This window comes from Squalius cephalus, assembly GCF_949319135.1.
Source record: "Squalius cephalus genome assembly, chromosome: 3".
Taxonomy (NCBI): domain Eukaryota; kingdom Metazoa; phylum Chordata; class Actinopteri; order Cypriniformes; family Leuciscidae; genus Squalius; species Squalius cephalus.
Genome location: NC_137124.1, coordinates 17,009,502 through 17,018,930, shown reverse-complemented (window position 1 = coordinate 17,018,930; position 9,429 = coordinate 17,009,502). Strand labels below are relative to the sequence as shown.

The 9,429-nt window shown below is 36.3% G+C and overlaps 1 protein-coding gene across 1 annotated transcript; it reads right to left on the bottom strand.

Moving 5' to 3' along the window:
* Positions 1 to 1,075: 1,075 nt before the first annotated feature.
* nelfa (negative elongation factor complex member A) lies at positions 1,076 to 8,782 on the bottom strand. Its single transcript, XM_079867140.1, has 11 exons — positions 8,496 to 8,782; positions 7,184 to 7,355; positions 6,407 to 6,568; positions 6,179 to 6,268; positions 4,112 to 4,239; positions 3,830 to 3,899; positions 3,665 to 3,753; positions 3,462 to 3,573; positions 3,003 to 3,304; positions 1,732 to 1,831; positions 1,076 to 1,622 (listed from the first exon to the last, which is right to left on the bottom strand). The coding sequence occupies exons 1-11, from the start codon at positions 8,703 to 8,705 to the stop codon at positions 1,438 to 1,440; spliced, it is 1,620 nt and encodes a 539-aa protein (XP_079723266.1). The 5' UTR covers positions 8,706 to 8,782; the 3' UTR covers positions 1,076 to 1,437.
* Positions 8,783 to 9,429: the final 647 nt, after the last annotated feature.

Below are 9,429 nucleotides of genomic sequence, written 5' to 3'. Positions count from 1 at the left end.
GTGAAACACAAAAGAAAATATTTTGAAGAACATTAGAAACCAAATTTGGACAATGGACAAAAACACTGAAACATTTATCAAATGATCTTCTTATATCATCTTCTTTCTTTCACAGAAGAAAGTCATACAGGTTTGTAACATGAGGGTGAGTAAAATTACAGAATTTTCATTTTGGGGTGAACTGTCCCTTTAAGATAAATCGGTGGTTAGAAAGCTAAGGTCTTTAGTAAGGAAGCGTTTAATCATTTAAGCAGCATATCTTAAGAGAATGCTTTAGGGATTTTCTAAATAGTTATTTTGGGTCCTACCTGATTTCAGTCGAATGAAAAGTATACCATGTAACTTGTGCTGAATGTTGTCTTTAAGGAATCAAGAGTACTCAAAAGCAGAACACATTTTCACTTGATTCAAATGATACATAGCTGTTATTGCAAACAGAATGTAATATAATACAAATACCTTTAAGTTAAAGATATTGACTTTTTAAACCATTTGTAAAATATGGTTGGAAATACCCTTAAATTAACTTATGGTTGAAACATTCACCTGGAGTCATTGTTCCACTTCAGAAACGTCGCACTGTACCAAAGGTTTCTTATTTCAGCATTGTCACCCATGTTCATAAAATCTGTTCAATATTTGTGTCTCAGACTTATGAACACAGATACAGTGTAAAAAAACAACTAGCAAGAAGTAGGTTGTGTCCGTTAACTGGCAACCAATATTATTTACACCAAGGCTTCAGCAAATGACTCATTCAAATCTGGACATGTTTTCATTTATTTCCTCCTTTAAAAAAAAAAAAAAAAAAAAAAACCTTCTTGAGAAGTACTGAACAGAAAACCTGTTTTACACTTTTTTTTTATTGTTTTCATTTCTTTCTTTCTTTCCCATCCAAGGAGGAACTTGAAAACATTTTTAAACATTCTCAGTGTGAAAACACATGGACAGATTCTTTTGTTTCATTGGTGGGACACTGTAATAGCATGTTTGTACCCTTTTAAGATCTCTTAACAATGTCTCAATCAAAAATAGGTTAAGACACAAACTAACCAGCCCGCTTCAATTTCGCATCATTTCCCCCGACACTATGAAAACTGAAATGGGCCTAAAAACAAGAGACGATACAAACATTAACAAAAAGATAAAGAAAACAGCTGTTTTGTAAAAGGGACCCTGTCTTTGGCAACGCAGAAACAGAGATAGGACATGAGGTCAACCAAACAGGAAGTCCTTTGCAACTGTCTGAAACCAGCATCCAGAGATTCACTAGCGCATATTCCCAATACCTCAGATTTTGGCCCGTAACTATGTACATTCCAGCGCATGTACACGATATTTGTGTTTTAAAGCACTCCTCAGGTGACATCGAAGAGGGGTGTGTGAATGTATACATATGTGTCTATGTAAACGCCCTGTTTGTTAACCCAGTCCTCCTCAGGAGACGTTGGTTATGGGTTTGTATTTCTTGAGGCGGGTCCATTGTCCAGTAGAGTAGTTCATCTCAAACACTGTGTCCACCAGCATGGTGGTGCTGCCAGTTCCGTCCGCTTTAGGCAGAACTTCTGTGTGTTCACTCAGTTTGATCTGAATGATGTCACCCTGCTCCGGACAGGGGTTTTCTGTCGGGGGGATGCGACAGACGAAAATTAGGAGGGTCATTTAGAACAAAGAGGAACTGTAATATTGTCAATCAATTAACAGAAACCGATGAAAGCAAATCCAGAATACCTCGTGATCCTGCCATGAAGCCCAGGATGAGGGCTTTCTCAGGCCGTGTAACTTTGTTTGCAGTCTTGAACATTTCCTGCGCAGCATACATCTGTTCTCTCTGTGGACGGTGCAAAATAAAAATTAAACTTCACAGACTATATACTACCATTCAAAAGTTTGGGGCCAGTAAGGTTTTTTTTTTTTTAAAGAAATGAATACTTTTATTCAGCAAGGATGAATTACATTTATCAGTGACAGTAAAACCTTTAATAAGCTTACAAATTCCATTAAAAAATTATATTACATTTTAAAATCTCTTTAAATAGAAATCAGTCATTTTAAATAGTATTTCACAATATTACTGAATTACTGTATTTTTGACCAAATAAATGCAGCCTTGGTGAGCACAAAATTCTTTTAAACAATTAAAATTCTATCAACATTGAGGGAGTTTGGATGAAAGATTTCAGTATGATTCTTTATAACTTCCAAAACTAACAGCACTACACACAAGCACACAGAGTAGGGGCTTTTGTTGGAGGCAATGTGGAACATCAATGGCTAATCATTTTCATATTTTTTGGGCTGAAATTGAAAATATAATCGGAGAAGAGTTTGACTATTCATTCATTACATTATATCTAGGGGAAATACCAGAAACTGTTTAGGACATGGATAAATACTTATTAAAGATACTTTTAGCAAGTATCCATAACTCGTAAATGGTTGCAGGTAGACCCTACAACAACGGACCAATGGCTAGGAATTGTAAATTAAATATAATGTAAGGAGAGAATCACATTCATTTAAAGGTTCAATTTAGAAAAGTATAATAAGTATTAGGAAAAAATTATTATACACCATTAAGGAAAGTGCGATATCACACATTAAGATGATGGAAATGTATTTGTTATTCCAATGTTATTAATTTAATAACAAATGATCATTGCGACGGAAGCAAATCAATCAAAACTAACTTTAGATGGAAATAACTTAACTCTGCTGTAAAGCCGAAACAATCTCTGTTACCTTAAATTATACGCTTATCTCTGTAAAGCTGCTTTGAAACAATCTACATTGTTAAAAGCGCTATATAAATGAAGATGACTTGACTTGACTTGTACTGTGACTTGACATGTGTTACCCATGATAACCTCTTTTTCACCATTTTCAATTAATATATATATTTTTTTAAAACATCTATTAATGAAATTTCTAAATAAAACGGTTGTTTAGTAACAATACAAAAAAGACAGTCCAGTAAAATCATTATATCCATGAATTCTTACCGTGAGCGACAGGTTCTTTTTGGGTTGGGTCGCTGGCGTGGGTGCGGGCTGGGCTGCAGTGGTGGGCGGCTGCGTGGGCATGTCTGGCTGTGCTGCTGTGGCGGCAGGAGGCGGGGCATTGTTGGTGGGCGTGCTGGTTGGCGTGGTTGGTGAAGTGGGGGCGGTGGGACTGGCGGTGCTGGCATTATACATGGGCGGCCGCTGTTTAAACTGGCCAGGTAGTGAAGCAGAAGCCGCATTTGGCGCGGACGACTCCTCCGACTGCCGGTTTGTAGGTTCACGCCCTGAACCGCCTGCATTCGCTAAATATAACACAATGCAGAAAAATGGACATTGAGAAGACTTTAAGCTCACATTTAGCTTGGCTTCCTGTTAATATTTGTAGTGTCTAATCAATAGATTTTCTACTGCAGTTAATTTCTTTGCATTCATCCCATCCTGCATCTGTCGATGGCTCACCTGGCTGTGTCTCTGAACTGGGAATGTAAGACGAGGAAGGAACCATGCTGGGGGTGGCGGGAAGGTAACTGGTTGACGGCAAAGCACTCTCGTTGTTTAGCGCCCCAAGTTTCTGTTGAGAGGAGAGGGGAAACAGATTTGAGTTTTGTTCTGACCCACATTCAAGGAAGCCATCACATGGCTGACAAGATTTCCAAAACTACCTGTGTGGACACCAAGCCAGCTGCGTAGTCTGGTGTTGCGTTCTCCACGACCGCCTCTTCTTTGGTCGCCTTCTCTCCAGCTTCTGTGTCTAAATAAGACCAAAATACAATATAACTAAAAATGCAGAGCACTCAAAATACACTCAAAATACTTCTTGAACTTACCCAAAGTCTTTCTTCTCCTTTTAGCTTCTCTGCCAGCTCCTACCATATCCAACTCGGATATATCCAACAACTGCAAGAAAACGCACAATCTCATAACCTGACAATATAAAGCCTATACAGAGATTATGACATCCATACGAACTAGGCAAAATACAGTTCATGACTCAGAAATCCCAGTGTCACCTGCAAATTTTGCTTTTAAGCTTTTAATAAAGATTAAAACCTACTAGATATGCCCATGTTATGCAGTGACTTCATTACTGGTCATTGCTAGACAGTTACCTTGACCCCCCTTTCTTTGCGCAGTGGCGTGCGGGCAGGGGCAATAGGGGTTCTGTTACTGGGAGGGCTGAACATGCTTGGGGTGGTAGGGCTCCGGAATGGTGCTTTGGGAATTCCCTTCAGCGGTGCTGAGAAAAGACAGACAATCATTCATTATTAATCTAGTGTGCTGTTTTGAGATTTTTTTTTTATGTTTTTGAAAGAAGTCTCTAATGCTCACCAAGGCTGCATTTATTTGATCAAAAATACAATAAAAAAGAAATATTGTGAAATATTATTACATTTTAAAATAACTGTTCTATTTTAATATATTTCAAAACGTAATTTATTCCTGTGATGGTAAAGCTGAATTTTCAGTATAATTTAATTATAATTACTTAGTCTTCAGTGTCCCATGATCCTTAAGAAATTATCCTAATATGCTGATTTGCTGCTCAAGAAACATTTCAATGCTGAAAACAGCTGTGATGCTTAATATTTTTGTGGAAACCGTGATACATTACACGGATAGATCTGTGATACATCAGGATTCTTTGATGAATAGAAAGTTCAGAATTTATTTGAAATAGAAATCTTAGTAACACAGGTCTAATTTATTAACAATAATGAATGCATTAACTAATATATGCTAACAATGAGTAATATATTTTATAGCATTTATTAACCTTTGTTATATTGTTAGTTAATAAAATGTGCATGTTCATGTTAGTTCACAGTGCATTAACTAATGTTAACAGATACAACTTTTAATAATGCTGTAGTAAATGTAGAAATTAACATGAACTAAGATTAATAAATGCTAGAGGTTCAACAGGTCACAAAACTCACGGTTCGGTTCATATTACGGTTTTTGATTCAAGGATCAGATCCTTTTTCGGATCAGCAAATGTAATTTTGCTTTCCATTTATTAGTTAAAAAAACAAAGTACTTCAATACCACAACGACTAGCCTATTTAATAAAGTTCAAACATTTTTAAAGGCAAGTAAAGAAAAATTTAGTAAAAATAAGATTAAAAACACTAATTACAAGCATAGATAAATAAAATATAACAGAGTTAGAAATTTATTTAAATTTAAGTAAGGTCTAAATGTAGTGTATTCAGGTATAGATGTAATAATTAGGCCTAAATGTAAAAAATTTATTAAAAAAATTAAATATTATAGTGTTGACTTTATAAATATAGATTAATCTTTGTTAAAGCTGTTTTGTTGTTTGATTAACATTAATGACTTTGACAGCAGCAGGTATTTATAGGCTGCTGTCAAAGACCGACTGCATGGATCCAATATACCGATACACATCAAACTTCTTTCTCAGCTGTTTACGTTTACTTAAGTCATAACCGACTGTTTACAAGAATACTTGCTGAGACTTGTATTTTGACACAACTGTGTGTATGAGTCTGTTCAAGTGCATGGAGATGCGAAAGAGGAATCAATTTGCTGTTCGCTCGCTATCTGAAATGCAGCTCTCTCTGTGTGTGTGTGTGTGTGTGCGAGTGAGTGCCGTATTGATGTTGAAACTTAGCAAATGAATCCGTGAAACACACGCGTGCCGAATCATGGGGCCTGGTCCGTATGGATCAACGATCAACTACGATCCGTTTAACCGCTAATAAATACAGTAGAACTGTTCATCCTTAGTTCATCTTAACTAATGTAGTTAACTAATGTTAACAAGTGAAAGAAACCTTTTTGTTAAGTGCTACCAAAGTCTTTTTTAACAAAATAAATGCTTTACTGTCACTTTTGATCAATGTAATGCATTTTTTGCTGAATAAAAGTATGTTTCTTATAAATCTTAAAACAGTGTAAAACACTTTATCCACTTTTTTTAAAAAAAAATTACTTTTAACCAACCAGTTCCAAGGCATTTTAGTTGATGTATAAGGTCAGTTCTCCTTAAGTTCATCACTTTAACTATGGACATGCTCCATTGACGTTTTACAACAAAAAAAGATTTGACACACTTTGAACACTACATCTATTATTGTATCATTTCAAACCTAAAGTTTGATATTATTGTCATGACAGTAATAAAATTTTACCATACAAATAAATCTTACTTGTGGTGTCAATCTTCTTTACCAGACCTCTTCCTTTGGAGTGGAAAGGCACTCCTGCGGTTTTCTTTAACTGCTGGGCAGTCTCTGTGGCTTTAGAACAAATATAATGGATAATACACATGGCAATCACCACTCAACGAACAAGCATAAACTCTGATTTTAAATGACTTTAATGAAATCATGCTGAAAACACAGTTTTTCTGGCACCAATAATTCATAAACACTTACATTTCTGAAGCAGCTCAGCTCTGAGCGTAGCACTCTTGGGTTTCCTCTTGAGCTGGAAGTGCTTGATGGGTGGAGTGAGTGGCCCCACCAGCGTAGTCAAAGCACTCTTGTTCAGATACTGACACTCCAAAGGCAACATTGATGACGCTTCACATTCATTTACTGGATGGAGGTGCAAACATCAACAGTAAGTCCCAGCAGATGCTTTCTTACCAAATTGCATACTTACCATATGCACTTGCAAATAACAGGCAGGTGAGAAAACTCATCACAAGCTAATTAGAACCCCACACAAACACAATAAATGTCAGTTACTTGAATATAGAGTAATAGAGATGGTCAATGATTGTGAAATGAAAACACTGATATATAAAAATTAAACTTTTTAATATTAATTATATTAAAAGTGAATGTTTACAGAGGCATTTTGGGTAGCACTTTGCACATCACACAGATTTCAGCCTAAGACAGTAATATAGCACTCAAAATCAAATTTTTCACTAGAGACAGTGTCTTTAAAATGTGTCGTGAGTGCGCCTAACAAAGTCGTCTGTCAGACACAAGTACAAAGACCAACAATGAGCTGTCAAACTGACCAAAATGTACATTCCTAATATGTAGTCAAAAGTAGTCCAGAGTGGAGAAATATCTGAACCTAGACTAGAATTTATTGTGAAGAGATGGAGGTGCTTAGAAACCAGAAGAGACAAATATTAAAATTATTTACAATGACTTTTGACCCTTTACTAGCACTCCAATCATTGATGTCAGACCAACCTTTCTCACGCAGCTCTCCAAGTATGTCCTGTACATTTGGGTTCTGCTCCTCCAGATCCAGGTTTAGCGAGCCGGTCTCTGGAAATGATTTCAGGATATCGGCCACCATTAACACCCACGGCTCAGAGTCCACAGTGGCCAACTGAATGATCTCTGATAGAGCTTCCTTCATCTGGAATATGAGGGATAGAGAGAGAATAAAAGATTTAACCTAGTCAGTTTGTCAAATGAATCTGCTACTATTTCACTGTGGTTTGCGCCATACTGTAAATAGTTAATTCCACCTCTGCTTACATTATTGCTACTGTAGATTTCCCTCCTTTTTAGTGCCTGAGGCAATATGCACACACACAAAAAAAGAATCATGACAGGAATTCAGGCTAATTTAGTGAAACAATTAACTACAATACTGAAGAAACACTTGATGAAAACTTTACATTGAGTTTTTTTTTTAAACCACTAATCCATTATTCTATACAATTTACTAAAGTTTTTATTTTTATTTTAGAGTTAAATGTGCGAGTCAATAAAACTCACTAAAACATACAATCATTTATATTCAAGCTTTACCAAAAGCTGCATACATGATTTCCGACTTAATATACTTTGTTTAATAATAAACAACATGCAATTATTATGATCCCTCGTATTGTGTTAGCATTATTGACATTTTGCAGATTCAGCAAGAGGTAAGAAAATATATGATCGCAACTGTATATGAACGCGTTTTTTGAGTGAGTATCGAGACTTTTCACTTACTCACAAAATACCATGGTAATCAAAGCTCCCGCCAAAATCCGTTTCTAATGTATTTTTATGACAGCAGAGCCTGGTTATCATCAAGTTACCATTGGTTTACAGTATTAACAATGACTGTACTAAAATGTGGTGTTTTGGCGGAAACTACAGATACCATGGTAAATATTTATAAGGGGGGCGTTTTACTCGTCCAAACATAGAAATAAACTGCATCAAAACAACATGCCAACAACAGTCACAAAGTTGACTGCATGTTTACATACAGGAAGGCTAGCAGGTTAGCTCAAGCCCAGAGGCTGAAGACAAACAGCAGCCGGAGACTGACATTATCCAGACGGCAGCTGCTGCTGCAGGGGTCTCATGGTGGAAGCCATGTTATTATTACACATGCAACACATACGTGTCAGCAACATATTACACAATTACTGCTAATAAACAACATGCCACTCCAATAAAGCATGCCACACTGGGAAGTTAAGACAGTTAGGGTTAGTGTGTGTGTGTGTGTATGTGTGTGTGGCAGCAGCAGGAGGAGTGAGTCCTGCAGTCGCACCTCATCCACGGTCCTGCGCGGGAGATGCAGCATCCCCAGTAAGAGTTTGAGCTTCACCGGAGGCGACAGACTGGAGAAACACAGGCGTATGTTGTCGATGACCGATACGGTGAGTAGGGAAGCGATGCTCGAAGGTGTCCACAGCTCGTCTGTCGATCCAAGTTTGTTGTGGAGCCACAGGCCGGTGTCGCTCTCCCTCATCGACGCCATCTTGGAAAAAGACGAATAATGAGTTCGGGCATTTTAACAGGCTACCTAAGAAAACACACATGAGCGCGCTAGGACCCGTGTGATCACAAGTTGAAAACTTTTACAAACATGTAATCAGTATGTTATCTGAGTTATAAGTGATTTATTAAACAGTGCTTATTTTTCTTATTTTTATGTTTTGTGTAGCCTATTTTGATTTGGCGCTGTGCTGTATTTGGCCATGTGTAAAGCATCCCTTATCATAAGTTTTGTTTACAACCTGTGTTTTGTATACATTTGTTGATTAATAATAATACCACTTGTTATCTGAGTTATCAGTGCTAATTTGTTGTGTGAATTTATTTCTGAATATCATTTCTTTTAAAAAAAAAAAACATTAACATGCATGCATGCTCTTTAATTTGAACATTGTACAATTATGCAAACAAAAATGAATTATTATATATTATTACCTAACACTTTTTTATATTATAATAATATAGGGTATACAGGGCATACAATAGGGTATAAAATATAAAATAAAGCTCACCAAATCTAACATTGTCTACTTCAGTCAACAAAACCAGCCTATTTATTTGTAAACTTGCATTTATGAATGTGAAATTTGGTCAAATTAATGCCACCAAATATATCTATCTATCTATCTATCTATCTATACTGTTAATTAAACAACAAATACAATTATTAAAATCTGCACTGTTCCTAATTAGTAATGCAATAAAAA

Bases quoted from the DNA above. Each gene is read 5' to 3' on its own strand.
- nelfa (XM_079867140.1), bottom strand. From the start codon at position 8,705: ATGGCGTCGATGAGGGAGAGCGACACCGGCCTGTGGCTCCACAACAAA. The intron at 6,269-6,406 runs GTAAGTGTTTAT...TTTGTTCTAAAG, and splicing joins AGCTGAGCTGCTTCAGAAAT to CCACAGAGACTGCCCAGCAG. The intron at 3,574-3,664 runs GTAGTTTTGGAA...TCCTCTCAACAG, and splicing joins CTGGCTTGGTGTCCACACAG to AAACTTGGGGCGCTAAACAA.